Here is a 27,729-nt window from a genome sequence, read left to right as displayed (position 1 = left end):
TTAAAGAATGGAGTCAGGTCTTTGAACTCAGGTCTCTCTGACTCCAAAATCATTTTCTTAACCATTCAGCTGACCTTTCTCCCACAATAACAGATAGCACATATCAAAAGCTTGATTCAGGCCTCATAGTAAACATTTTACATGAATTCTCTCACTGAGACATCACAGGATCTGTGAGACAGGCACCATACCCATTTACGTTCCAGATACAGCTCTGAGCTGCCCAGAGAATCCCACTCTGAGTTCACATGTCAGGGGTGTAAACACAGTCACAACAGACACGCACAGAATCACCTGTATCTTTACACAGTCTGATGGAGGAGACACAGACCCCACAGCCACACAGAGGCCCACCTCCAGACTCCCAAGGACATGCCAGGCATGTGGACTCTCGCCTGTGCACACCTATATCCATACAGACTTTCTCAGTGCCTTTCAGGAGGCCAAGGAATCTCTCAGGGTCTGCCTTTGTGCCTGCAAGTATGTCCTTGTGCTTCCCTAGGACAGGGTGGCCGTCTACCCACTTGCATTCTGTCTCTTTCCGGATCTGCAGCTCTGCTTGGGGGTGTCTGGATGGGTCTCTCTCCATGTGGGTGACTATATCTGGCTGTGACTCTGGCTCGGGGCGGGGTCCTGACCATGTCTGTCCCTCTGTTACTGTTCTATCTGTATCTGCGCTCTATGCGCTTCTGCCTCTTGTCCAGATCTGTATTTCCATCGTCCTGTCTGTCCCCCCAGCTGTGGTCTATAGTCTTTGTCTGGAACCAGCTGCTGTTGCACCTGTGTGTCACCTCTGCATCTCTCACATGGCTGGGCAAGGACTTCTCCGGATGTGTGCTGGCCCTCTGCACTCCTGGGTTTGTGTCCCTGAGGACGCTGGGTCTGCCGGACTCCACCTCCCTGGCTCCCCTGTGTCCACTCTCCAGCCTGGCTCCCTCTGGCGGTCCTACAGGGAATGGCCGGTGCTGACGGGCCAAAGGAAGGAAGAGTTGAGGAAAGAGGAAGCATTTCAGGCAAATTGTGAATCTCTGGCTGCCCCAGAGAGAGGAAGGCTTGGGTGTGATGTCAGGGACCAGAGGTGCCTTGGCCTGGCAGAGCGGTGCTGGGGGCCTAGCCTCTGAGCCCGCCACCCATGCGCACCCTACCCTCAGAAGGCTAGGGGGCAGGATGCCTGGATCTCTCAAAGTGGGTGGGGGCGGGGGCCTCCCTCCGGGACGTCACCCCGTCAAACTTCCTCTCCCGGCCACACAGGAAGTTGAGCGGGCTCAGGGCCCAGCCCTGCGCAAGCACAGGCCCCCAGGACCCCTGGGGCAAGGGCCCCCGCTGCTGGAGGTGGCCCTGCAGGGACCATGGGATCCAAGGCAGAGTAAGAGCTGTGCCCTTCCCCTCTCTCTGGACCACGATTCCCAGAGCAGGCCTGGGCTGGGGCCAAGAGGCGCTGAACTGGGGCAGGCCCGGGAGGGGCTGTGAGCCACAGCGGCAGGTGGCTGGGACTGGGGCAGGTCTCTCAGCGGGCCTGCAGTGTGAACTTGACTCTCAGGCACTCTCAGGCCACTCTCAGCCCCTCTTCCCTCCCTCCCTCTCTCTCTTTCGCCTTCCGGCTCTGCGTGACTAAGTCTGTAACTCTGAGCAGGCACCTCTTGGTGTATCAGAGAGATGGGGAACATGGCTTCAGGGGGCCGGCAGGGGACGGAGAGGTGAGACGAGATGGTGTGGGTCCTTGTGCCCAGGTGCTTGTGTGGGATCGCGTGGGCAGGAGGGTGAAGAGCTCGGGGTGTCCGTGGCGGGGTGTCAGAGGCTGTGTGTGTCTGCAGCCAGACCCCATCCATCTGCTGTCTCTCTTCAGGTCTCGCTGTCGCTCCCCGAGAGCCCAAGTCCCAGCATCCTCTGTGGGGTGGGCAGAGCGGGGGGGGGGGACAAGGGAGCATGGCAGAGAGGGCACGGTTCAGCCCAGGGCTTGTGGCCCTCCTTGCTCTGATGAGAAGTCTGGGGTCAGCCCCTGGGGCACCATGAAGTCTCCCACACTGAGAAACATGGGCGACCCCAGGCAGGCACACATACACTGACCCAGCCACACGCACAGCCACGCAAGAAATTGTGCATGTTATTTGTCCTTGCACTGGCTAGATCACACACACTTGCACTCCCACCTGACACCTGCTGGACAGCCGGGCAGACACAGGATAGAATCACACACACACACACACACACACACAGTCACACTCTCATTCTGCTCCACGCTTCTCAGTCACACACACACAATCAACACTACTGTTCACACAGCAGCGCACGACCTGTACACACCGCCACAAATCACTGAGGGCACACACACACACACACACACAGTTGCACCTGTCACGCGTACACCCATGTGGCGTTGCAGGCACATGTACGCACGACCGCACACACAGAAACAAGCCCCTGGACTCACTGAGCCCATGTCCCACGTGTCCTGTCCCACAGAGGGGACCCACCTGCCATGTTCGATTGGTTCTTTGAAGCAGCCTGTCCCGCCTCCCTGCAAGAGGGTGAGTTGGGGGCCTCAGGTGGGAGTGGGGACCTGGGGGATGGGCCTGGGGCCCTGAACTTAGAAGCCTGCTCTCCCACAGACCCCCCCATCCTGCGGCAGTTCCCCCCAGACTTCAGGGACCAGGTATGTGGGCTGGCTCTTTGCTCCCCTTGGGCCCGGGCCAGTCCACCCAAGGCAGGAGACTGTCTTGGCCAGGGGTCGGCTGTCAAGTGGCATGTGCTTCTCTCCTCCCCCAGGAGGCTATGCAGATGGTGCCTAAGTTCTGCTTCCCTTTTGATGTGGAAAGGTACGGATAGAAGCGGACACTCAGGGACCCGAGAACTCAGACCTCTCAGAGACCCCCAGGATTCAAACACCCAGGGACCCAGGAACTCAGACTGGTGGACACAGTACTGGCTGGGGGAGGGGGGACGGATCAGGGAGCTGGGACCCTCAGGGCTCTGAGAGCCTTTCCCACCTGCAGGGAACCCCCGAGTCCGGCTGTGCAGCATTTCACCTTCGCCCTCACCGACCTGAGCGGCACCCGCCGATATGGTTTCTGCCACCTACGGGCTGGTGCCCACAGTTGTCTCTGCATCCTCAGGTGTGGGGTATGGGCTCTGGGGTGGGGGTGGGAAGGGCCCCGGCCTAGGGGTAGTTCATAGAACCTGTCTTCTCCCTATAGTCACCTGCCTTGGTTTGAGGTGTTCTACAAGCTGCTGAACACAGTGGGCGATCTCCTGGCCCAGGACCAAGTGAGACCAGCGCCCCCTTCTTAATCCTGTGCAAGTCCCAGCCCTCCCCTCCCAAGCCCCCAGCCAGGCTCAGAACCCCCAGGCCTGACCTAAGACCCTCGGCTCCTCCCAGACCACTCAAGCCCCAGTCAAGGTCCTCAGAATCCCCAACCCACGTCCTGGCTCAGACACCCCGCTCCCACCCAGGTCTCTGAGGTTGAGGAACTTCTCCTAAACCTGCTGCAGCAGCCCCCGCCTGCGACTCAGGCGTCAGTCGAGCTGGTGAGTAGCCCCTAGCCTCTGGGGGATCCCCTTGGGTGGATGGGGAAGCTGCATCCCAGCCCTGAGGACCACACAGCCACACCTCTCTCCCAGGGTCGCGGGGTGACTGTCTCCAGTGCGCAAAGCATCCCGCCCCCTGCCCCCGGGAACAGAGGGCCGGTGAGCAGAACTGGGGACCCTGTTGGGTTGGGCACCCAGGCGAGGCCGACCCCTGACTGATCGGTGCCCCCCGCCCATCGCCCCCCACCAGCTTTCCTGCTTCGTAGCCCCCGACTCCGGCCGCCTGCCATCCATTCCTGAGAACGTGAGTTCGGTCCTGGGGGCGGGGAGTCCGGGGGGCGAGGAGTCCCGAAACCCACCCAGAGGGGGCGGTCGGATCCCGCGGTCCCCTGCGCCCAACGCTCCTCTCCGATCCTCAGAGGAACCTAACGGAGCTGGTGGTGGCGGTGACCGACGAGAACATCGTGGGGCTGTTCGCCGCGCTCCTGGCGGAGAGAAGGGTCCTACTCATCGCCAGCAAGCTGAGCACGGTGAGGCTGGGCCAGCGGGGCCGCGGGTGGGGCCCAGGCCTGGCTTGGTCCCTGGGGACGGGACGGCGGGGCGGATTCCGGGTTCTAATTCCACAGCGGGAGAGTCGAGGCAAAGTCCTGGCTCTGCCCGTTTGTAAGTCAGGGTTGAGCTGGATCCTGGATCCGCCCTTCTGGGGGGAATCGGAGTGGGCTGCGCTGTAGTGCCCCCTCTTTGGGAGAGCTTAGTCCAGACCCCACCCACTAGGGGCCGAAACAAGGCTGGCTCCGCCCCTCGGGGGGGTGCACCCAGAGAGCGCTAAATTGTAGTTTCGTCCCAAAGAGGAGGACGGAGGTCTCGAATGCAGGACAAGCGCGAGCTCCATCCCCAGGGACCGAGGGAGGCTGAACTCTAGCTCCGCCTCTTAGGGGTGGAGTTACTGGGCTGTTCTACCACTGAGGGGAGAGATCCGGAGGGTTGCATATTAGCTCCGCCCCCTAAAGGGAACGACCGGGACCTGCTGAGTAGTGGCCCCGCCAGCTCCAAACACTGGAATTTGCCGAATTCTTGGGCTCCTAAAGGGATTTGAATTTCCACCTCTTACCCAGTAGTGCGTGGGGAAGGGGCGAGGAGGGGGAGATAGGGATAGAAGCCTGGGGACGTGGGAAATGGAGCCAGGAGAGCCACCATCCCAAAGAGGATCCCTGAAGCTTGGGGAGGGGGCTTTGTCCAGTCCTTTGTCTACGACCCCCTACGTATCCACAGCTGACATCGTGCGTCCACGCGTCCTGCGCCCTCCTGTACCCCATGCGCTGGGAGCACGTGCTGATCCCCACGCTGCCGCCGCACCTGCTAGACTACTGCTGGTGAGGGGCGGAGACTGGGAGCGGCGTGGCTTGGGGAAGAGCCCAGGGGTCCCGGAGACTGTGGGACGGCGCTTGCATGACCTGTCCCCTCGGTTGTCTGCAGTGCGCCCATGCCCTACCTCATCGGAGTGCACTCCAGTCTCGCCGAGGTGAGTGGGGGCGGACCCGGACCGCAGCGGCCGACGGGATTCCCCTCCTCCTGCATTCCCCCAAAGAACCGCCCGGGCCAGAGATCCTCGGGCTCTGAGCGGCCGTCCCCACCCCACCCCCCAACGCAGAGAGTGCGGGAGAAAGCTCTGGAGGAGGTCGTGGTGATGAACGTGGACTCCAATACCTTGGAGACGCCCTTCGACGACGTGCAAGCGTTGCCCCCAGACGTGGTCAGTGTCACCCCTTTCTGTGCTCCTGCCGCGTCGCGAGGCCCCACACCCGCCCGCTCACAGCCTCCCAATGTCCCGCAGGTGTCCCTGCTGAGGCTGCGGCTAAGGAAGGTTGCGCTGGCGCCCGGGGAAGGGGTCTCCCGTCTTTTCCTCAAAGCGCAGGCCCTGCTCTTCGGGGGCTACCGCGACGCGCTCATCTGCAGCCCGGTGAGCGGTGGAGAGGCTAAGGGAGAGGCCTGTTGGGTACTTGAAGGAATAACAATAACAACAACAACAACAATAATAATAATACCTAGCCTTTATGGAATGCTAACTCTGTGCCTCTGTTCATCTGTCAAATGGAATTCCACGAGGACCCGCACAAAAGGGTCATGGGAGTCAGTGAAGGGGCATAATATTTGGATAGTGCCCAGCACATCGCGAGCTCTCGCCGAATGCTAGGTTTCACCGTCACCATATCTCATTTAAAGCTCACAACCGTATGATGAGATAGATACCATTCTGGTCCCATTTTGAGTTTGCTGCATGGACACACGATAGAGTAAGGGAGACAGCTGGGGTCCAGGAGAGCCGCGGAAGTTCAGATCGCGGGTATTTCTTCTAGGGCCAGCCTGTGACCTTCAGCGAAGAAGCCTTCTTGGCCCAGAAGCCCGGGGCGCCCCTGCAGGCCTTCCATCGGCGGGCTGTGCACCTGCAGCTCTTCAAACAGGTGCGCGCGAACCCTGAGGGCGGTGCCGGGGGGCGGGGCGAGGGCGGGGCGAGGGCGGGGCCAGAGCGGGAAATCCTGCGTCCCTGGGGGGCGAGCTAGAGCTAGAGGGACCGACGCCTGAGTATTATAGGGGAGACTAGAGGCGGCCCGGCGGAGTCCCACCCTTCAGGGTCCCAGGGGCGGGGAGGCATGACGGAACTACCATTTCCCGAAAGTTGGGAGCCTCTGACTCCTGGGGATAAGGTCTACTCCCAGGTTCCTGGAGAGATTGAGGTGGGATTAAATCCCTGGGTCCCTAAGGGTAGAGCATCCGGGGCGGGAGTGGGACTCCGGGGTTGTACCGTACGTGCGGGACTCTGAAAGGGGCGGGTCGCGAGTGCGCCCTCCCCTTGCTGGGGAGGAGCCGGGCGGGGACTCCGGGGTTGCAGGGACGTGGGGGAGAAGTGGAGCCGGATTCCTGGCTTCTTCGGAGGTGGACTGGACTCTAGGGTCCATCTGTGTTGGGATGGGTTCTCGGGTCCCTGAAGATGAGGTCGACTTCTTCCAGGATCACCAAAAGGGGTGGGGGTGGGGGCGGTCAGGAGTGTCAAAGTCCGACTTCCGGGTCCCAGGAGGGGCGGGGTCTGGTCCCTGAAGGATTCAGACAGGGGGAGCCAGGAGAGGGTTGGGCTTCAGGCATCCTGAGGAGGCTCCAGACTCCTGAGTCCTAGGGGGTGAGTCCCTGGAGGGGCCAGGGATGGCTTCTGCGTGGGTAGAATCCTGAGTCCGCGAATTCGGATGCGTCGGTGGCAGCCCAATCTGACCCTTCCCCTCCCGCAGTTCATTGAAGGCCGACTGGAGAAGCTGAACACAGGAGAGGGCTTCTCAGATCTCTTTGAGCAGGAGATCACCTGCAGCGAGGGCTCCTCAGGTGAGCCCTGTGCCTAGCCCAGAGCCCCCGCCCCACCAGCACGCCAGCCTCGGCGCACCAGCCATGACCACGTCTCCTCATTGCAGGCGCTGTTCGCTCCTACCAGCTCTGGGCAGACAACCTAAAGGTAGTAACACCGAACACGTGTTTAGCGTTTATTTTGGGCTAACTTAGCTCCGTAACAGTCCCCAGGGAGGGTCATCACTATGCTCATTTATAGACAGAAGTGAAGACACTGAGACTCGCCTAGGGAGAGGGCCTTGTACAGCATCACACAGCTGTGGTGGGGAGGTGGAGTCATGGGTAACCCCAGGGTACCGAGTCTCTCTCCCTTGCCCTGCTCTCTCCCCAGAAAGGCGGTGGTGCCCTCCTGCATTCTGTCAAGGCCAAGACCCAACCAGCTGTCAAAAACATGTACCGCTCGGTGAGGCTACAGTAGACAGGCCACTTACTGGGGTGACAAAGACAAGGGGACAAGGCACATGTCAACCCCTCATGGGGGCAGGACATTTTACCCCCCGATTTAAAGTGCAAACATTTTGATCAGAACCGAACCAGCAGTTAAGCCATTAACAAGTGTTCCTGCTTTTATTCTCCATTTGCCTACTTTTGTCAGGATCGTTTCTTCCCTATTTGAAATTGACAACCCAGCTTCGTTGGTGAACATCTTCCGTCCGCAGATGCTACAGTCCCTGCCTCTGCCCTTAAGTTTCCTTGTCTCCCAAGCCCCGAAGTGTCCTGTGGCCAATGTCTGCAGCTCCAAATTGTCCCTTGGGTTTTATTCACTTGCCTGGTTTTTGAACGCCGGTGCATTTTTACAATGTTCCATTTTCGCCACTCCCCATTTCATTCAGTGGTTATGTCCCCTGGGAACACTTGGGTTGACTTCTTAGGTGGTGCATGGAGAATTGTGACTGTCTGTGAGGCACAAATGTGAACAGATGGCAAGGCAGTTGTCCTACGGGGTGGAGAGCTGAGTTCTCAAAATGCTCGGGGTCAAATCACCGAGGAGGTTAATTCTCTTTTGGCTCCTTCTCAGGCCAAGAGCGGCTTGAAGGGTGTGCAGAGCCTTCTGATGTACAAGGTAAGGCCAGTGACCAATGGCTGGGGCAGTAGAAGAAGGGGCTCCTGGCTCACCCACCCTCTTCCTAGGATGGGGACTCTGGCCTGCAAAGGGGGGGTTCCCTGAGAGCCCTGTCCCTCACCAGCCGCTCAGATCGTCTGCAGCAGCGCCTGCCTATCACCCAGCACTTTGGAAAGGTACCTGTGTCCTCCCCCTACCCCACCCCTCACTGCAAAGGCTCACACCTGGAATTACCACCTAGTCCTTCTCCCATTCTGTCTCCACCCAGACGTCTCACTCACCTACCCCAATATCCGGAGCCCACTTAACACTCACCCTCCTCCAGAAACCTGATTCTGTAGTTCCTGAGGCCCCGCCCTCCAAATCTGTCCTTTGCAGAACCGGCCCCTGCGCCCTAGCAGGAGAAGGGGGCTGGAGAGCCCTTCTGAGTCCCTGGAGGAGGGGTAAGGCTCAAAGGCCGGGAGTGGGGAGGGGGCAAATTTGGAAGTGGGAGGCCAGGACCCATGGGGAGGATGGTGCCTAAACTCAAGAACCCCCAGAGGAGTCCAATCAGGACTGGGGTCTTGGGCAGACATCTGAGGCTGCCCATCCTTACCCAGGACACCTGCTCTGAGCCCTGAGGATGTCCAGGACCCATGGGCAGAGGAAGCTCTGGACAGCAGTTTCCTGGGGTCCGGAGAAGAGCTGGATTTGCTGAGCGAGATTCTGGACAGTCTAAGCATGGGAGCCAGCAGGACGGGGGGCCTACGGCCCAGCCAGAGCTTGGACTGCTGCCACAGAAGGGACCCAGACAGCTGCTTCAGCTTGGTGAGAGGCCCCCAGTCCTCCCCCTCTGTTGCATCTTTCTTCCCAGCCCCTCCAGCTTCTGAAGGCCAGCAACTTGCCCATCTCCCCACCCCTACCCAGCCCCACATCCCAGGAACATCAAGATGGCAACCGGAAGAGCAAAAACCACCAGAGCCTCAGCCCCTGTCCCTACCTGCTGCCCTGCCGTCTCTGCAAAACCTCCAGCCTTCGGATGCCATGACCTCCTCCAAGGACCCTACTTCTCAGCCGCCCTTGGAGGCCAGCCAAGAAATCATCTTTTCATCCCAGTCCTCATCGGCTTCTGCGGCTCCAAGCAGCCAAGGAGACCCTGAGCCCCATCTTCTAATCCTACATCTCTCCCCTTCCCCCAAGGCAGCCAAAGATCCCAGAGCCCAGGAGAGCCCCTGCGCCCAGCTCTCCACAGCACCCACCCACTCCAGCCCTCTGGAAAGTCCCCAACTTCTGGTCCCCACAAAGCCCAACTCGGGTATTACCTGGACATCCCAACCCCTTGATTTTTCCTCAGATCCTGGTTTCCCAGGGAACCCCAGATCCCAGCCCTCTGAGGTCCCGCAGGCAGAGCACGCTCACCTCCAGCTCCCAGAGGGGCCAGGAGCCCTCAGATCCCCTGCTGCACCTGCCAACAACTGGCAGGAACCCCAGGCTTGGAGCCGGCCCAGAGTCGCTGAGCTTAAAAAGTGTTTTGAAGGTTAGGAATCAGGGACCTGGAAGAGACCCCAGTCCTTCAATAAAGCCACAAGAACCCAAAGCTGGTTTTCCTGGTGAGTTTATCCGGGGGCTCTTTCTCTGCTCAGAAATGTACCCCATCCACTTCCTTCCTCCTGGGGCAGCCTCCAGCTGGTTCTGACGTGTAGCTGAAAGCCCCTCCCTTCCAGGAAGCCTCTTAGCCCTAGGATCCTTGCAACCTTACGATTCATCTCTCAACAGCCTATGAGCCCTGAGTTTGTTCCCTCCATCTAGACTAACTCCTGCCCCCATCAGCTCAAAGAGAAAAAGGTTTTACTATATCTCACTACCAAATGTATGTGTGTATGTATGTATATAAAATGTGAGCAGTACACTCTCCCTTGCCCTCAGGGACAGAGTCTTTAAAGCACCTTCTTCCCTGCTATTCTTAAGCACTGGGTAGGTCTGATTGCGCAGAGAGGGCTCTGCCTTCCCCCAAGGTCACACAGCAAGGAAGACGGATAGAAAAGGAGACCTAGATGGGCAGGCAGCCCCGCACTGTCTCCTTGGAGTCCTGGGGAGCCCGGGCCTCGGCTGCATGGTTGAACTGAAAGGAAAGGAGAGGATTTGTCGGGCCCGTGTGGCCGCAGGACAGAAGGCCGAGTGAAGACGGTGCAGCAAGCGCGGAGGCGGGCCCCCAGCCCCGGCATCCCCAACTGCAGGCAGAGTCAAGCAGAGGTAGCATGCTTCACCGAGCCCGCCAGGCAGGTGCCCCGTGGCCCCCCAAGTCCTCCTGAACCATCAGAGGCTGTTGTCTTGGCGGCAGCTGCTGGGTGTGAGCGAGCACCGGGCGGTCCTGGCCAGTGGTGGTGGCGGCAGCGGGCCCCAGCATTCAGATGAGCCGCTCCTCGGGCGGCAGCTTGAGGTTGGGGGGCGGCGGCACGCGGGCACCCACCTGCTCCTCGCTGCTGGGCCGGTAGGTGCCCTCTGTCTGCCGCTTTTCACGCAGTTTTCGCACCAGCAACACGAGCCCCACGGCCAGAAGCAGGGCAGCCAGGAGGGAGAAGACCACAATGATGGCAGTGATGGCCTCCCGAGGCTGCAGGAGAGGGGACAGATTGACTGTCCACCCTCGTTGGAGATGCACCCAGGGCTCCTAATGTCCCACCGCCGCCGCCCACCCCAGGCCTGGGATTCCCCCTCCCAAGCACCTGCCACCTCTGGGAGTCTGGGCCCCTTCACCTGCTACACGTGGGATGCCTCAGTCACTTCCCTGCCGCCCTCCTCCTAAAACCCCAACTCACCAGGGCCCCATCGGAGCCAGAGCCTGGCTCAGCAGGTGTAACGGTGCCGTTCTCATTTATGCGGAGCTCCAGCACTGTGGGGAGGGGGTAGGTAAAAAGTACAGATTGATCCTTATCTATCCTTCCCATCTTGGCACCTTCCTTGGGCATCCCTAGGCTAGAGCTCTGCCTTTCTGAGTCTTCTGTTCTGATAGAGACCCCTGCATGCAGGGGCTGGCCCAGTCTTTTCTGCCCCTCTAGCCACCCCCAAACCAGCAAAGCCCAGAGTGAGCAATCAGCCCACAGGAGTCCGCTGTTTGGGCTGAGTTGGGGTCTGCTATAACAGATGATGTCTGGAAGCCAGACCCTGCCCTCCCCTCACCACCTCTCCGGCCCTCCCTTGGCCCTTAAGGATCTGGGTGGATCCTGCGTTTCCCTGGAGTGTCTGACTCACACCTCCCCCCCGGGCTCCTGAAACTGAAATACAAGCACTGAACGGCTGGGTCCACACCTATGGTCAGTCTGGTCAACCTGGGATCAGAGGCCCAGGCAGGCCTCCTCCTGGCTCCCAGTCGGCAGGAAACACTTCAGCCACACCGAGACTCAGGTACACAGGCTCCTCTCCCCAGCCTGCAGTACTGCCTTCCTCGGGAACTCGGGAATTTCTACACCAACACCAATCGTCCAAAGAAGGCCCTACCCTGATCGACCCTGTAGACTCCTCTCAAGGTATCCCATGACCGCTCTGCCGTTCTTGACCTCTCCAGGCCCCAGGTAACCCGCGCTTCCAAGCCCCGCCCCGCGCGCCCTCCACGGGTACCTACTTTGCCCCGGGGCCCGGCCCCAGCTGGCAGGCAGCAGCGGCAGGCCGAGCGCCAGAAGCAGCCCCAGTCCGGGGCTCGCCATGGGCCGGGCGACAGGCTGGTGGCACCGGGGACCGGGCTTCTCGCGCGTGCTGCTTCTACCGCATCTCAGGCCGGGGGTACCTCCGACCCGGCACCTGGGGCGGGAGAAAGAGAAAGGCATGGGGGATGGGGCTAGACCCGGGCGCAGGCCCAGGGGAGGGATGACCCGCCCAGGGCACCCCAGATCCCGCCCCGCCCCCGCCGCCAGAGGTCAGAGATTAAAGATTAACTCGGGGCGGCGCGTTCCCAGGCTGGGGAAAGGAAAGGGGAAGGGGGGAAGGGGTGGCAGGCCGAGCCGCGCGTCCTACCTCCCTACCTGGCCCAGGCGTCCTCGACCTTGCTCAGGTTCCCTGTCCGGGTCCCCGGCTCGAACCCTCGGTGCGTCCGTCGGTAACTCGCACTCCTCCAGCTCCGCCCGCTCACGTGACCCGGAAAGTTTAGTCACTCACCTGGGAGGGAAGCGCACTTCCGGCTTGTGCACCTGAGCCTAAGCGAGAGGGCGGAGCCAAACGGGGGTGGGACCGCGCCAGGAACGCACCTGTAACGGGAACCCTATTCTGTAACACCGAAGAGTAAAAACGGGCGAAAGCGCGCAGGGGTAAGAGAGACCTCCCACCTGCATCGCGGTCGCATCTGTAGGATCGCACAAGGGTGGAGATAAACCCGGCGTGGAGACACGGGGGCATGGGGCTTGCCTGCCTGTCTGCGGCGGATCCGAATGAGTGGCCCCTAACAAAAACACACCTGTGCGGTGCACACCTGCCTGGGAACCAACCTGCATAGAGGACACGTGCGTGGATTTGAAAGAAGAACCCCTATGGGAGACATCTGCCCTGGATCGCCTCTATATGGCATATAGCTGAATGCAAGCACACCTGCGCGGAAAACAGCTGTAGAGAACACACCTGCATTATAAGAAACACCTGATGGGGCACTCTGGTGTAGGATACCTTTGTTTTGCAAACGCATCTGCGTGGCTCGCATATGGACAACATTTGTATGAGAAAGTCCTGTGTGGAAATGTATTGGAAAGACCCGTAGGAGACACACCAACATTTTAGAACATCTTATAGGACCCAGGGTTATGGAAACATACCCATACGGGTGTACAATTCATGCGACATACCTATGTGGGGAGGGGGCGGGGACAGGCGGAGGTGAGCTGTATAATGCCTTCCTGGGTGGATTTCTCTTGAGAAACCTACCTGTGAGATGAAGGATATAGCCTCGTTTAAAGAACATCTGCAGGGAATTTAGATTAAATAATAAAAAAAAAGAACAGAGAACGTCTGCATGAGGCACATTCATATTGCAGCCCATGGGAGCTTTGCGGGGTGGGGGGCAGCAGGACAGAGGCTCATGTGTGTGGAGGCCCACCTCTCAGGGACGTGTCTGTGAGAAAACATCTGTTTGGGGCATTTCTCTGGGGAAACATCTGTATTCCCCATGTTGTGGACGGCTGCAAGGACCTCCTATGAAGAAAACATCTGTGAGGGGACCTCTAAGAGGCCACTTGGACCTTTGGCCATCAGGCCCTCTCTAAGAGGCCGTTGGTCTGGGACTCGCAGGTGTGTTTGAGCACACCTGTCTGGGCAAAAGTAAACTTGCCCTCATGGCTGTGCTTTTCGATAAAGGACTGTGATAGTAAGACCTCCACCCCCGGGAACTCTAGAGTGAAGAGCAATGGTTAAAGGGAAATGAATCACTTTTAGAGGATAGCGCGATGGGTCTGGTTAATTCCAGGTCTGTTTAAATCCCCGCTTTGCAGCTCACGGGGCATGTGGCCTGGGTAGAACCCTTTAACCTTCTGTTTCCTCTTCTGTGAAGTGGGAAAGCCAGTCCCACCCACCTTATAAGGTTTTGGCGAGGATGACGCGAGGCGTGAGTAAAAGGCCTGGCCTGTGCAACGCCGTGAATCAATGTTAGTTATTATTGTTTTCCGCCAAGTGGTCTGGCCGCCCCTCCCCCTAATGGTGACTGGAGAAACTGCGCCCGAAAGCAGTGGGAGGGACTTTCGGCAGGTGCAGCGAGCGCGGCAGGCCGGTGCCCCGCCTCCAGCGCTCGGCTTCCCGGTCCTCATCCGCACTCGCGCCTGGGACACTGAGATGCATGGGACCCTGAGATCCCCAGGTTGGTCTGGAAAGAGCAGTCAGCACGGCGACCGAATCCGGCCGCGGCCTCTTTAAGACTGCCCACCCCTCCCGAAGCTGCCGGGACCCGAGCCAGCAGGGGATCGAAGCGAAAGCCCCGCCCACGTGGGGCGGGCGGGCGCAGCTTGGGCAGCTCTGGCCAATAGAAAACCGACTTTGCAGCCTCGCCGCATGTTGATCTTGCGTTTCCCTGTCTGAGTGCAACCGAAAAGGAAGGCTCGCGGGCGGGATGTTTCAGGGTGCAAGCAGCGCTTCTTGATTTTCTGTTTCTGTGGCCGAGTGGGGAATGTGAAAAGAGCGCGCGGGCGGATGGAGGACTGGGTGGCGTAGGGTTGGTTCTTGAGTATGTCTGGGGAAAAAGAGAACCTTCGTGCCTAAAGAGAAATAGTAGGGGAGGGAGGTGAAATGGAAACGGATTACGAAACCAAATCTGATATCGCTCGACTGCGTCCCCTTGGACAAAGGGTAAACTGAGGCACGCAAGGCGCAACTCTGAGAGCAGAATTGAGACCACTGATCTCTCTAGCCCCTCTCCCCAGAATGAACCCTGGTGCTTCCGGTGCACTACCAGAGCATCACCCGGCATTCAGCCCCACCGCCGCAGCTCCGCCTCCGGCCCCCTCCACCCGAGCGGATCGGGGGAGGAGACGCAAGTTCTGGCTCGGGCGGCAACGGCTACCAGTCGCCGCCTCCTGCAAGTGCCAGAGCCGGGCGGGCGGCGCGGAGGCTGCGGTGGCCGTGGCCGCGGAGCCGGCCCTGCGGGGCCCCGGGGGGGAGGGGGAGCCGCGAAGCCCCCGCCGAGGCCGCCACCGCCGGGCCTCCCCTCCCCCCCCCGGGCGGGCGCCATGCGGGGGGGCCCGAGCGATGCGGAGCGGCGGCAGCGCTGGGGTCGCCTCTTCGAGGAGCTGGACAGTAACAAGGATGGCCGCGTGGACGTGCGCGAGTTGCGCCAGGGACTGGCCCGGCTGGGCGGGGGCGACCCGGACCGCGACACCCAACAGGTACCCCCGCCGGGACCCCAGCCAGGCGCGCGGCGCTCCGGCCCCGCCAGCGCCGGTAACCCGAGCCCCTGAATGGAGCGCCGCAACGGCCAGCGACTGCCGGTGGCTGCGCTCCAGTGCGGGTGCCCGGCCTGGGCATCCCTTTCCCCTTCCCCCTGCCCTGCGTGTCTGGGCCTAACGGGCTCGCCCAAGACAGAGCCACGGAGGCCCCAGGCCTGCAGCTGAGCTGCCAACACCCGGTCCCCACCCCCTTCGCCGGTGCCTCGAGGGTGGGGGATGTCTTGCCGGCGAAAAGGAGCGGGTCCGCTCTCCTGCCCACTGCCCGGGACACACCCTCCTCTGAACTCTTTGCCCATCCAAGACATACCCTGCTCCCCGCCTCAGGGGAGCACCCTTTCCCATCCTCCCTCCGCTCCTCTGGGCACCCACTGCCCTCCCAGCCAGCAGCCCGGCCTCTCCGTGTTTACATATCCCAGGCGGCCCTTTCCCCGGCCTGGCTTAATACCTCAGCCCAGAGCCCTATCCCGTCCGAGGCCACCCTCAGCAGGGGATGGAGCAAAGCAGGAACCCGCCCCTAGGCCTGTGCTGGTGTCTCTTACACCTCTAGCCCCAGATGCCAGTGGAGTGTCTCTGCAGCACCCTGAGACCTCCAGGACAACTTCCCACTTTCCAGGTGGGAAACCAGAGGCCCGGTGGGTGCTTAGCTTGGAACTCTCATTGACCCCATGTGGCCCAGAGCTGTCTCTAACAGGAGCTCCTGAAACTGTGGGTGGGTGTGGGTTTTGTTTTGTTTTTTTAAGAGGCAGCTGGGAGGACAGGCTTTCAGAGACAAGAGCCCAAGGCTACCTACCACTTCCCAGTTCTGTAACCTTGAAAAAGTTACTCGACCTTGGAGAGCCTCAGTTTGCTTGCCAGAAAAACTGGACGACTGCTTTCCACCTCACAGACCTACTGTGGCCTTGGGCATTTTGCTGAGAAGTGAGCTGGCAGATGGAGGGGTGACTTCCCCTGCTCCTGTCCTTTAGGTGCTGGGGGCTCTGAGTCCCTGGACCCTAAGCCTGTCCTGCCCCCTGCAGATGGGGAGCGGCCTCCAGGAGCTCCTTGTCCCTTCCCCCCTGCCAGGGCATCTCCCCCGAGGGTGACGCTGACCCAGGTGGTGGGCTGGACCTGGAGGAGTTTTCCCGCTACCTCCAGGAGCGGGAACAGCGTCTGCTGCTTCTCTTCCACAGTCTGGACCGGAATCAGGATGGTAAGGCCCAGGGAGAGGCTGCGGGGGCCCTGGAGACACCAGTGGGGTTAGAACTGGCAGCGCTAGGAGGAGGGGGGAGGGCCACTTCTCCCTGATGACTCACAGGCTATTTTGGGAGCTCTCCTCACCCCCCAGCTAGGTGGTTGGGCCCGTGGGCCTATCCCACCTACTTTTCCCTTCTGGGATGCGACTCCTATCATTAGCCTGAAGTTTTCAAGGGACAGAGATGCCCCATATTGTTTCTGGATTCCCTATGAGGCATAGACACTCCCCCATAGCCTCTTCTGGGTCCCTAATATTGCCTCTCAATCCCCTATGGCATCAAGATCCCCATAATTAGCCCTGGATTCATTTTTTCATTCATTCACGGAACAGAGGACCTCCCCCCCCACATTGCCCAGTCCCACCTCTCTGATGCCACTGGGTCAGTGACACACCCCCACACCCACTGCCAACCCAGCTGCAAATCTCATCCTGGGTTCCTGGATCCCCTGGTCTTCCTAGCCCATCCCCGTTCTGAGCTGTACTGCACCTGGGCTCCGGGGTCCCCCCACACACACCCTTTTCTGGCCCCCTCCCCAGGTCATATTGATGTGTCTGAGATCCAGCAGAGTTTCCGGGCCCTGGGCATTTCCATCTCCCTGGAGCAAGCCAAGAAAATTCTGCACAGGTGAATAGGTGGGGGTCTTGAATCCCAGGTAACTTGGGTCCCTGGGACCCCTTGGCCACCTTGAGTCTCTAGGCCCCAGACCCAACCCCAGGGCAGGTGGAGCTGAGAGGTGGGCTTGGAAGTCGGGCAAATCCTGGGCCGGATGCTTCACTTCTCGGAGCCTCGGTTTTCCCCTTTGTAAAATGGTGCGCTCTCAGCACACAGGACGTCAGTCTCCCCCAGACCAACTGAACCTCATTCCAGCACCCACCACCCAGCCCCAGCACTGATTCTGTCTCCACCTTGCCCTACCCTCCCCCAGCATGGACCGTGACGGCACGATGACCATCGACTGGCAGGAATGGCGCGACCACTTCCTGTTGCATTCGCTGGAGAATGTGGAGGATGTGGTCTATTTCTGGAAGCATTCTACGGTGAGGCAGGGGCTGCTTTCCTAGCGTGGTGTCTGGGCCCTGCTCTGGTTTCCCCTGGGCATGGAGGGGGCTGGGTCAGGAGTCTTGAGAACGAAGAGCCACTGGGAACAGCCAAGGGAGGAGACGGTAGTCCTTTCTTCCTCTGATTGGGGCTCAGGGCACTGAGGACCCACAGGGGGAGGTCTGCGATCTGGCTGGAGCCCTTCAGCCCTGACTTCGGGGTGCCAGGGGCAGACTTGGGAGGTGGGAGCACGGGGAAGGAGGAGCTCACCAGATGGGGCACCCAGCCTCCAGCCTCCGCCCACGGCTCCCCTTCTGCCGGCTTCTTTTTGCCTTGGTAAGTGGTCTGCTGCCGAAGGGACTCATTAGAAATCCACCTTCTTTGGAAGATCCACTGAGATCCACTGGAAGTTGGGGGAGAAGGTGCTCGAAGTCCCCCGCTTCTGGGTGGGGATTTCTGAATGATGCTTCCAGTGGGATCTGATGGCATCCGGAAGGGAATCCACCTGTGGGATCTCCCGAGATCCTCCTGGGAGATCCAGACATTCCCACCCTGGGGATCCGTGAGGGACTTGGTTGGGAAGTCTATAGGTAGATTCTAGGGGAGGGATGATCCCTGGGACAGCTTCCCTGTGGGATCTGCAGAGGCCCTGGGAGGGATCCACTGGCCTCCTTATATGGCAGGTCCCTGGTAGGATCTTGTGTGACCCTGGAAGAATCTTCTGGAATCCTTCTGCAGGAGATCCTTGGGTACAATCCTTCAAAGGGATCTGATCGGCTCTGGAAGGGACCTTTATATGGTAGATGCTTGAGTAGGCTTCTTTGGGATTTGGCAGAGGTGCCCAGGGGGGATACTGGGATCCTACATGGGAGTCAGGTTGGCTGTTTTGCTGGGTCCTGGTGCGGTCCCAAGAGGGATCTCCTGGGCTCTCCAAGTGAGACTGATGGGTGGACGCTCTGGGTGTCCTGGGATTCATGAGGGAGACACTCTCGTGTAGGGCTGAAGCCCATCTCCCTGCCCCTATGATGGTGTGACACCCCAGTCCCTGCATCCTCAGGTCTTGGACATTGGCGAGTGCCTGACTGTCCCTGATGAGTTTTCAGAGCAGGAGAAGCTGACCGGCATGTGGTGGAAGCAGCTGGTGGCGGGTGCGGTGGCGGGGGCTGTGTCGCGGACAGGCACGGCCCCTCTGGATCGCCTCAAGGTCTTCATGCAGGTGAGGGGCCCTGGAAAGATCCACCCCCTGTCCCAGGCCTGGGCCCCGGAAGGGGACCCCCAAAGCCACCTCATCTTCCCCATGCAGGTCCACGCCTCCAAGACCAACAAGTTAAACATCCTGGGGGGCCTCAAAAGCATGATCCAAGAGGGGGGCATGCGTTCCCTGTGGCGTGGCAACGGGATTAACGTGCTCAAGATTGCACCTGAGTCAGCGATCAAGTTTATGGCCTATGAGCAGGTGGGGGCAGGTGTGGGAGATGTGAGCTGGCCGTGAGGGCTGGTAGGATTGGCTTGGGGGTGCGGGGGGGGGTTGTCTGCAGGACCCCAGGAGTGGGCATCTGCTCCCCTGGGTGGTGTCCCCAGCAGGGGGACCTGAGGTCCTGCGCACCTCTGTGTCACCCACTTTCAGATCAAGCGGGCCATTCGGGGGCAGCAGGAGACACTGCACGTGCAGGAGCGCTTTGTGGCTGGCTCCCTGGCTGGCGCCACGGCCCAAACCATCATTTACCCCATGGAGGTGAGAAGGGGGGGACTCTGGCCGGGGCCACATTGCAGGGAGGGGGGCTTGCGATAACCACGTCACTCCATGCTGCGATGGGTATTGGGATTGTAACTTTGCCTCTCCCTGACTTGGACTGTGGCTCCTTCGAGAAATGCTGTTTCATGTGTAGTCTCTGTGGGCATTGCAATTTGAAATGTGACTTCTGGGGACGGCGGTACTGATCCTAACGATTTAGGCAGCAGCAGTGGGGGCCAGCTGTTTACAGACATGCCTCTTCTAAGGATATGGATTTCCAGGCTGTTTGTTCCCAGGGGAGTCATTTCAGGTTTCAGGTTGTGCAGTATGTCAGGATTCTTTTTTTTTTTTTTTTTAATATTTTATTTATTTGACAGAGAGAAATCACAACTAGGCAGAGAGGCAGGCAGAGAGTGAGGAGGAAGCAGGCTCCATGCGGAGCAGAGAGCCCAATGCGGGGCTTGATCCCAGGACCCTGGGATCATCACCTGCGCCGAAGGCAGAGGCTTTAACCCACTGAGCCACCCAGGCGCCCCAGTATGTCAGGATTCTGATGGAAAACTCAAATCACAGAGATCAAGTCTGAGTTAAGCAGTTCAGGGCCTGTATGGTGGTTTCCAAGTGTTAGAGACCAAGGTTCCTGCCCTCTATCTTGTTCTAGCACCTCAGAATATAGCACCCACCTCATGGACCAAAGTGGCTGTGTGTGCTCCAGTCATCTCATCCCTATTCCAGTCAATAAGGAAGAATAGACGAAGGAAGGAACACCTCCCTGCCTTTAAAGATACTTTCTGAGAGTCACACATACCTATTCTCCTGCTGTTTCATTGGCCAAAACTTAGTCAGCTGGTCATTTATCTAGGGAAAATGAGAAATGTAGTCTTTATTTTGAGGGGCTGTGTCCTTGCTGAAAATTACAGTTTCTATCATTAAGGGGTGGAAGGGAACAAGATATTAAGAGACAGCGGTGGCCACCATATGCAACTCTGAGAGATGTAACCATTTCTAGGTATACAGATTTGGGGATAGCCGAAGATTCTAGAGAAAGTGGTATGTTAAATTCAGTTGCTGTCAGGGTAGAGCTTCCTAGGAGCAGCTGTTCCAAGGTGTCTTTCACTCCTGGGCGTGGTGTTTCTGGAAGCACTTTACCCAGGGATAACCGGGCTCCTCCCCAGGTGCTGAAGACACGGCTGACTTTGCGCCGGACGGGCCAGTACAAGGGGCTGCTGGACTGTGCGAGGCAGATCATGGAGCAGGAGGGGCCCCGCGCCCTGTACCGCGGCTACCTGCCCAACGTGCTCGGCATCATCCCCTACGCGGGCATCGACCTGGCCGTCTATGAGGTCTGTGGTGGCCCACGCCTCCCTCCTTTTCTCTCCCCTCTGGGATTTGCCCACAGGACGCCCCTTTCCCCTAGGGCTGACTCAGTGAATGGCCATAGCTGGGGTGGAGAAGCACCACGGGCCTTGGGATCCTGGGGAACCCTCCGGCTCTCCGACTCCCCGACTCTTTTACTGTGGCGCGAATTCTTCCCACTTCTGTGGGCAGTTCAGCCTTGCTGGGCCTCGGGCCCCGGGAAAGTCAGGGCCTACCATAGCTCACACAATCGTGGGAGAAAGTGAACGTGAGCTTCAGAAATGCGTGTCTCCCCAGAGCACGTACTGGACCCAGCCGATGTCTTCTTCAGGGACTGTCCCTTTCATAGAAACCACACTCCATGGCCACCATCTCTGATCAAGAGAGGCAGGAGTGGGGGCTGGGACCGGGGTTGGGGGGGGGGCGTGATGTCTCTTCCATGGGTCTTGACTCTTCTCTTCCCCTGGTGGGATCACCAGGTTCTTCCAAGTAGCACAGCCCCCCATGTCGCCAGGCATCCCCCGAAGTCTCTGTGTCCAGGAGAGAACCAGCTTCGCAGGCCAGGGGCCAGTACAGTTGCCAAGGGCCCCGTCCTCAGAGGGCCCGGCTCTTGGTTTGATGCCCTGCTGTTGCGATCTTGAAATCCCTAATCATCTTTGGACAGGGACCCTACACATTTTTATCTCACGCCGGGCCTCGCCTCCAACACTGCACACCTGCCATCCGTCCCTGACTTGCCCATCTCCCAGCACCCGGGCAGCCCCACGAGACAAGGTCACCACTCATTCGTTCACTTGCTCACTCGGCAAAAATGTCCTGAACATCCCAAGGTACTGGGAAGCATTATGTAAAAACGCAGTCCTCGCTTTCCTGGGGCACCCGCTCCAATGAGCAAGGAATTCAGTCCCCGGGCCAACAAGGAGTTTCAGATCCTGCTAAGTTCTCAGAAGAGGATAAAACAGGATGTGTAATTGAAAGTAACAGTGGGCAGGAGGGCGTCGAGGCAGGCCTCTGAGAGGCAGTGAGCGAGGGCGTGTGAACCAGGCAGAGGGGGCCTGGGAGCACAGGAACCGGAGTCAGCAGGAAGTTGGTGATGCTGCTGGTTTTTCCTGGGCACAAGACGCAGCCACTGGGGAGCTGTGCGCAGAAATTAGACATAACTTTGATCTGTTCTTCACCCAAGAAGGGAGCTGGGAGGTCTGTGTGGTTTGAGATACCCTGTGCCCTCTTGGAGTTTCAAAATCTGTGTTAGTCCCTTAAGGGCTCTGAGAAGTCTGCGGAAAAGTAATTTCACTGGCTTTTTTGTTTTTGTTTTTGAGGGGGTTTGTCGCGTTTTGTTTTTTGGCCCAGTGTTGGCCGTACTTACGCACTCGTTAGAACTTCTTTTCAACAACTCTTGAACACTCGCTCAACACCTCTTTGGCAAATCCTGCCCCAAAGAAGATTAAAATCACAAAGGCAGTAACAGCCAATGCTTGCTTCCCAGGCACCCACTCCTTGGCCAGCTCGGACTTTGCTTATCTATCCCAGCCCTGAGTCCCTCTCCACACACTCCCGGGCAGCGGCTACCAAGGGGTTAGAAGTGACACAGGACATGAAACCTCAGAGCCATCCCAGCCCCAGAGCAAGAAAGAAGGTCCTCCCCGAGAGGCTTCATAAGGGGCTGGCTGCCCGAAAAACCAAACACGCCACTCCAGGCTTGGTGTTAGGACTCCATCGTATCTTTTGCGGGGATGCCGTCCTCGAACCCTTCAGGGTGTGTTATCAAGCAAGTTAACATGTGGGCAGGTGGAGATCAATCCTGCTCCCAGTGGGGGGCGCTCACACGCTCTGGAGGAAGCCGAGAACACGCCCCACCAGAGACGCAAGAGAGTGGGGGCATTGATACACCAAGTCAGTTGTCCGATCCTTGCTGCTGGGGACAGGGGGGTGCTCGTTTCCCAGCACTTCCTGCCCATTCCTGGGTGCTCAGAGCAGCGTCACCCGGGTCCAGCAGGAGTCCTGGGGCAGAACTGTCGCAGCTGGCAGCTGGGAGTCCGCCGATGGGAGTGGAATGGGATGCAGATGGCGCGTCCACGTTGGAGAGCATGTTAGCTTCCTACGGCTGCTATAATGAACGGCCGCAACCTTAGGGGTTTAAAACAGCCCACATTCACTATCACATAGTGTTCAAAGCCAGAGGTCCGAGATGGGGCTCACCAGGCTACGATGAAGATGTTGGCAGGGTTGCCTTTCTTCCGGAGGCTGCAGGGCAGACGCTGTTGCCTCGTCTCTCCCCTTCTCTAGCAGCTGCCCATTCTCCTTGGCCGGTGGGCCCATTGTCCATCTTCAGAGCCAACTCCGCAGTGTCTTCCCACCTGTCCCCCACCTCTGCTGCTACTATCCCCTCCCCTGTCTTACAAGGAGGCTTGTGATGACACTGGACCTACCTGGATATTCTAGGATTGTGCCCCATCTCAAGGTCCTTAACATAATCGCATCGGCAAAGTCCTTTTTGCTACGTGAGGTACCATATTCCAGCTTCCAGGGACAAGGGCATGGACAGTGGGGGATGGGGGGCGTCATCACACATACCATAGAAGGTCGAAGTGGGGCCCGAGGGACGGGACACAGGGACCGTGTCATGGGGCACTCAGCACATCCCGGCCATCGGGGGAGGCAGAGGCCAGTGAGCAGGGCCTCCAAAGCCAGGGTCGCGCGTGGTGTTACCCAATTCCAATCCAACCCACACTCTACTCCCTTCTCGCCCCCACCAGACCCTGAAGAACCAGTGGCTCCAGCAGTATAGCCGCGACTCGGCCGACCCGGGCATCCTCGTGCTCCTGGCCTGCGGCACCGTCTCCAGCACCTGTGGCCAGATAGCCAGCTACCCCCTGGCCCTGGTCCGGACCCGCATGCAGGCCCAAGGTGAGGCCTGGGCGCGGGGCTGGGGCAGGGAAGCGCATCACCTCTCGGGCCCCAGCTCCTCCTCCTGGCTAGGGAGCGTCCCCGGCTGGGATCCTCCTGGATTTGGATGGCCTTCACTAAAGTCCCTATCTTTCTCTGGGCCTCGGTGTACCCATCTGTGACCCTGGAACAGGAGCCCTTTCCCTGCGCTGAGCGAGGAGAACAGGTGCAGCGAGTACTGGGAGAGAGCCCTGAGCAAGCTTAGCTGGGAGGGCGGCTAACGAACTACTACGTTTGCAAGGCTGGGTTACACGGATGGAAGGGGAGGGAGGATCCGGGTCAGAAGGGGCGGGACCAGGCTAGCTATGGGTTTCTTGTCTTCCTCTGTAGGTTTCTTTTACGGGTTCTTCTCCCCACCCCCCCCACACACACTCCTGAATCTGTTTCTGGAGTTTCCTTGGGAATTTTAGCATTTGTGTTCCGTGATTTTCTCCAGGGCTGTATTAGTGCATAAACCTGGGTTCTCGCCCTCCAAGAGCTTACAGGCTGGAGAGGAAGCAAGGTGCTGAATAAATCATTCCACGATTCAGTACGGATTTAGGGTCGAATGAAGGAGAAGAGGAAGAGCCAGACTTAGACTGGGGTACCAGGAGGGCCCCTCAAAGAGCTTGATTTGGCATGAAGGTTGGAAGGCAGAGAAGAAATAGTTGGGAGAAGAGGCTGGGAAATGGGTTCCAGGCAGAGGAAATGTCTGTCCCCTCTCCCACCGCACACATACAGGCACCTTCTCTGTTTCTAATCATCCCCAGACTTGGGCCCTCGGAACCGGGGTGAAAAGGTGAGCAGCCCTTTCCAGAGCCAGGAGAACTCCTGACTCTGAGTAGGTCCTGCTATTGAGCTAATCCTCCTCTCTCGTGCTGTAATGGCCACAGGCCCAGCCCTGGGGAGTCAGAGGGGGAAGTGAGAGGGGCCGCTTGGCCTCACCTGGCCTCCCCACCCCCCCAGCCTCCATCGAGGGCGCCCCCCAGCTCTCCATGCTGGGTCTGCTCCGTCACATCCTGTCCCAGGAGGGCGTGTGGGGCCTCTACCGGGGCATTGCCCCCAACTTCATGAAGGTTATCCCGGCTGTGAGCATCTCCTATGTGGTCTACGAGAACATGAAGCAGGCCCTGGGGGTCACGTCCAGGTGAGGGAACCAGAGCCTGACCTACCCCAGATCCCTCACCTCAATCATGACATCCCCCACACCCCAGGCGCTGGAGACCGATGGCCTGGCCAGTGGATCCCAGGGCTCCCCACACTAAATCACAGGATCCCCCACTTTATCCACTGGGTCCTGCACCCCTGTATCGCAGCTACTGACCCCCCACACACGGGGTCCTGGACCTCCATGACTTAACCACGGGATCCCCCACAACCCGACTAATGGACCCTGACAGCCCAACTACAGAAGCGCACATCACCATACCCAAACAGCCAGCCCTGAGCCCCCGCAGGCCCCAGATCCAGCACTGGGTCCCAGATCCCCAAACCCACTGGCGGATCCCAGATCCCCATGCTTCCAGCCCTGGATCTCCAAGCTCGGCCACTGGATTCTGGATATCAAGAAGCCTCAGCCTCGGGATCCTGACAATGCAATGCCTAGATCCCGGGGCCCCAGCCACTGGATCCCAGATCCCCTGACCCCAACTACTGGATTCCTGAATTCCTTTACCTTGACACTGAGTCCCGGATCCCTCTGCTTGACTACTGGATTCCCTACATTTCAACCACTACACCCTCAACCCCCAACCACCGGATCTCGGATTCCCAAGCCCTGGCCAGCTGGATCCTGGCTCCTAAATCCACAATGTGAGCCCAACGGCTGAGCGAGTGGGTCCTGGTGACTGTGGCTGTTGGACCCCCAAACCCCTTCATCACAGGCACTGGATGCTGAAACCTCACCCATAGGAGGTAGACCCCCCTCCACACCCTTCCAAGCACTGGATCCCAGACCCTAAACCCCCGGATTCTGACCAGAATCCTCCCAGGCACTGGATCCTGAATGCTCAGACTCCAAGTCTGGATAGATCCCAATAAGCCAATGACAGATTCCTGGATCCCCCGTGCCCCTGTCCCAGACACACCCCAGAGCCCAGGGTCTCATTCCACCAAGCCCAGGGTCTAAGGGGCCTGTTGGAAGCCTAGGTCCTGGCCTCCTCCTTCCAGAAAACCCATGGGACTTGTCCAAAGTCCTGACATGGCTAGAAGCCAGCAGCGGGGGAAGGGGATGCCCCTCCCACGTCCCAGGCAGAGGCTGGACATGCCTGCCACCCTCCCCGCATGGCTGTACCTCTGGTCCCTGTGGCAAAACTGCCCCCCCACCCCCCACAATGCACTGCGGTGTCTTCCTTTCCCTTCCCACCTTTAGGCTGAGGATAACCTCCCGTCGCTTTCTCTTGGGGGCTGTCAAGGGGACAATCTGACGCCAGGGACACATTACGGGGACTCCCCCAAACACATCCCAGACTGCCAGCCTCTACCCGGGCTTCAGGGTTGGGAGGCGGGAGCAAGTCTACACAGACTAGCCTTCCAGGGAGCCAAGCATCCAGTTATGCAAAGCAAACAAACCAAATCCCCCAAACTCACTCCAGGTCTATTTTTCTACCAGAGAGGAGCAGACATTCCTCCCCCTCAGATAACTCAAGCCCCCCGCACCCCCCAGGACCCTGTACATTCTGCACTTTATAGTTGGGTTCTGAGCTTAGCATAATTGGGGAACCCCTCCTGTCCCTCCTTCCCAAGTCCTTGGGGAACCCCAGGAAAGGACTACAAAAGAGCAGCTGGGTTTGGGGGTGCTGGAGGACCCCCCTTATGGCTTCCACCCCCCACCACCACCTACACCGTGTCCCACCTCCCTGCCTGCGTGTGTTATTTCAAAGGAAAAGAACAAAAGGAATACACTTTCTAAGCTCTTTCCTTGTGGTTTTTCCTGAAAGGGGGTGGGTCAACGTGGGACCACCTCAAACTACCCCCCAGGGAAGGGGCATGGGCCAGCCTCTGTCGCACACAGCTCCAGGAGAACAGGAAGTGACTCCTCAGTGTCCATAGCTGTGAACGGGGGGGGGGGGGGGGGGGGGGGCAGGGAAAAGCCCACATTCATGCACCCTCTTTGTTTCCCAGGGCCGCTGTAACAAATTACCACAAACTGGGGGCTGAAAATGGCAGTTTTTAGATTGATATCTTTTTTTATTGTGGTAAACCAGACAGGACGTAAAATACGCCATCTTAACCATCTCTAAGCAGCATGAAGCACAATCACATTGTCTTGGAACCACCCCTGCCCTCCATTCTCCAGAACTTTCCATCTCCCCAAACGGAGACTCTAGGCACGAAGCACAATCACATTGTCTTGGAACCACCCCCGCCCACCGTCTCCAGAACTTTCCATCTCCCCAAACGGAGACTCTGTCCCCACAAAGCCTGGACTCCCCACCCCCTGTTCCAGCCCTGGCTCCCACCGTCTCCTCTCTGTCTGTGTGGATGGGACTCTCCTAGGAGTGGGGTCCTGTGGGATGGGTCCTTCTGGGTCTGGCTCCTCTCGCTAGACCTAATGTCCCCGGGGGTCCCTCCATGTTGTGGCAGGTATCAGGATGTCCTCCCTTTTTAAGGCTGAATAATATTCCAGGGTGTGGATGGACTGTATTTTGTTTATTCATTTACCCATGGAGGGACACTTGGCTTGCTTCCACCTTTGCCTATGGTGAATAAAAAACAACAGGAATTTATTGTCTGCCAGTTCCGAAAGCTAGAAGTCTGAAATCAAACTGTCAGTGGGGCTATGGTCCCTCTGAAGATTCGAGGGAAGGATATTTCCTGCCTCTTTTGGCTTCTAGTAGTCACCGGCACTCAGCAATCAGCCTGTAGACCCAATCGGTCCGATTTCTGCCTGTCTTCAAATGACCAAACCTTCTCCTTTTACCATCCTGTATGTGTTTTAAGCTGCTACATTTGGCGTAATTTGTTACACAGCAAGAGCTAACTGATAGGCGCACAGAGATATGATTTTCCACCCACTCGAAGGTGGACTCAAGCCTGGCTAACTATCTTGTATTTTTACCTCCTTTAAATTACGTCCTGAGGGTCGTTTTCCCAGAAGCGGGATTGCTGGGTCAAAGGGTATGACGATTTCAGCGTCCTGCCACCAGAGAAATCATCTCTGATACGCTGCCAACGAGGAATTAGCATTCCTATTTTTACTATGGTCATACCAGCATGGAGTGTTACCACTTTGATTTTATTTAATCAGGCCAGTCAACAACTATTTTCCCGTCCACCTTCTTACATCCCGTTCCACCGTTGGGGCCTTGGGAACTGACATGAGCTGTAATACCACACAGACCACTTTTCTCTTTTGGAGTCTCCCCACCCACAAAATAGGGGACATTAGCACTGACATCTTTAAAGGGAGAAGAACACATTTATTGAGCAAGTACTCAATACACTGACTCTGTGCTGAGCCCTTTGCCGTGTTATCTCCTTCCCTTACTCATCTATTTACCAGACCCCTGCTTTGTGCCAGACCCGGTTTTGTGCGACACACAACAATCACTGCCCTCAAAGACC

The 27,729-nt window shown here is 58.5% G+C and overlaps 3 protein-coding genes across 9 annotated transcripts; 2 read left to right on the top strand and 1 right to left on the bottom strand.

The window, feature by feature from the left end:
• Nucleotides 1–1,224: 1,224 nt before the first annotated feature.
• DENND1C (DENN domain containing 1C) lies at nucleotides 1,225–9,502 on the top strand. Of its 4 annotated transcripts, XM_045992368.1 has the most exons (23): nucleotides 1,241–1,366; nucleotides 2,464–2,528; nucleotides 2,610–2,653; nucleotides 2,767–2,816; nucleotides 2,994–3,113; nucleotides 3,195–3,264; nucleotides 3,451–3,525; nucleotides 3,619–3,684; nucleotides 3,776–3,829; nucleotides 3,945–4,055; nucleotides 4,798–4,898; nucleotides 5,002–5,047; nucleotides 5,177–5,278; nucleotides 5,360–5,485; nucleotides 5,883–5,987; nucleotides 6,807–6,897; nucleotides 6,984–7,024; nucleotides 7,250–7,321; nucleotides 7,937–7,981; nucleotides 8,050–8,157; nucleotides 8,360–8,424; nucleotides 8,581–8,788; nucleotides 8,888–9,502. In XM_045992368.1, the coding sequence occupies exons 1-23, from the start codon at nucleotides 1,350–1,352 to the stop codon at nucleotides 9,500–9,502; spliced, it is 2,397 nt and encodes a 798-aa protein (XP_045848324.1). In that variant the 5' UTR covers nucleotides 1,241–1,349. The 4 variants fall into 4 exon arrangements, with proteins under 4 accessions (XP_045848326.1, XP_045848324.1, XP_045848325.1 ...); XM_045992370.1 differs by lacking the exon at nucleotides 2,610–2,653 and having other exon boundaries at nucleotides 1,225–1,366; XM_045992369.1 differs by lacking the exon at nucleotides 2,767–2,816 and having other exon boundaries at nucleotides 2,994–3,115.
• Nucleotides 9,503–9,559: 57 nt separating this feature from the next.
• Nucleotides 9,560–12,140, bottom strand: CRB3 (crumbs cell polarity complex component 3). 2 transcript variants are annotated; one of them, XM_045992374.1, is made up of 5 exons: nucleotides 11,980–12,140; nucleotides 11,583–11,758; nucleotides 10,780–10,853; nucleotides 10,431–10,574; nucleotides 9,560–10,082 (listed from the first exon to the last, which is right to left on the bottom strand). In XM_045992374.1, exons 2-5 carry the CDS (start codon nucleotides 11,662–11,664, stop codon nucleotides 10,011–10,013), a joined length of 372 nt encoding a protein of 123 aa, XP_045848330.1. In that variant the 5' UTR covers nucleotides 11,665–11,758; nucleotides 11,980–12,140; the 3' UTR covers nucleotides 9,560–10,010. The 2 variants fall into 2 exon arrangements, with proteins under 2 accessions (XP_045848330.1, XP_045848331.1); XM_045992375.1 differs by having other exon boundaries at nucleotides 11,972–12,110.
• A 2,355-nt stretch (nucleotides 12,141–14,495) lies between these two features.
• Nucleotides 14,496–26,080, top strand: SLC25A23 (solute carrier family 25 member 23). 3 transcript variants are annotated; one of them, XR_006816517.1, is made up of 10 exons: nucleotides 14,498–14,814; nucleotides 15,937–16,063; nucleotides 16,646–16,733; nucleotides 17,035–17,146; nucleotides 18,205–18,363; nucleotides 18,451–18,603; nucleotides 18,775–18,882; nucleotides 20,058–20,225; nucleotides 20,903–21,068; nucleotides 22,995–23,128. XR_006816517.1 is itself a non-coding variant. In XM_045992075.1 (10 exons), exons 1-10 carry the CDS (start codon nucleotides 14,659–14,661, stop codon nucleotides 24,312–24,314), a joined length of 1,407 nt encoding a protein of 468 aa, XP_045848031.1. In that variant the 5' UTR covers nucleotides 14,503–14,658; the 3' UTR covers nucleotides 24,315–26,080. The 3 variants fall into 3 exon arrangements, 2 of the variants coding, with proteins under 2 accessions (XP_045848032.1, XP_045848031.1); XM_045992075.1 differs by lacking the exon at nucleotides 20,903–21,068 and adding an exon at nucleotides 24,130–26,080 and having other exon boundaries at nucleotides 14,503–14,814; nucleotides 22,995–23,145; XM_045992076.1 differs by lacking the exons at nucleotides 18,775–18,882; nucleotides 20,903–21,068 and adding an exon at nucleotides 24,130–26,080 and having other exon boundaries at nucleotides 14,496–14,814; nucleotides 22,995–23,145.
• The last annotated feature ends 1,649 nt before the right edge of the window (nucleotides 26,081–27,729 follow it).

This window comes from Meles meles, chromosome 20, assembly GCF_922984935.1.
Source record: "Meles meles chromosome 20, mMelMel3.1 paternal haplotype, whole genome shotgun sequence".
NCBI lineage: Eukaryota > Metazoa > Chordata > Mammalia > Carnivora > Mustelidae > Meles > Meles meles.
This window is presented reverse-complemented; position numbering and strand designations above follow the sequence as displayed.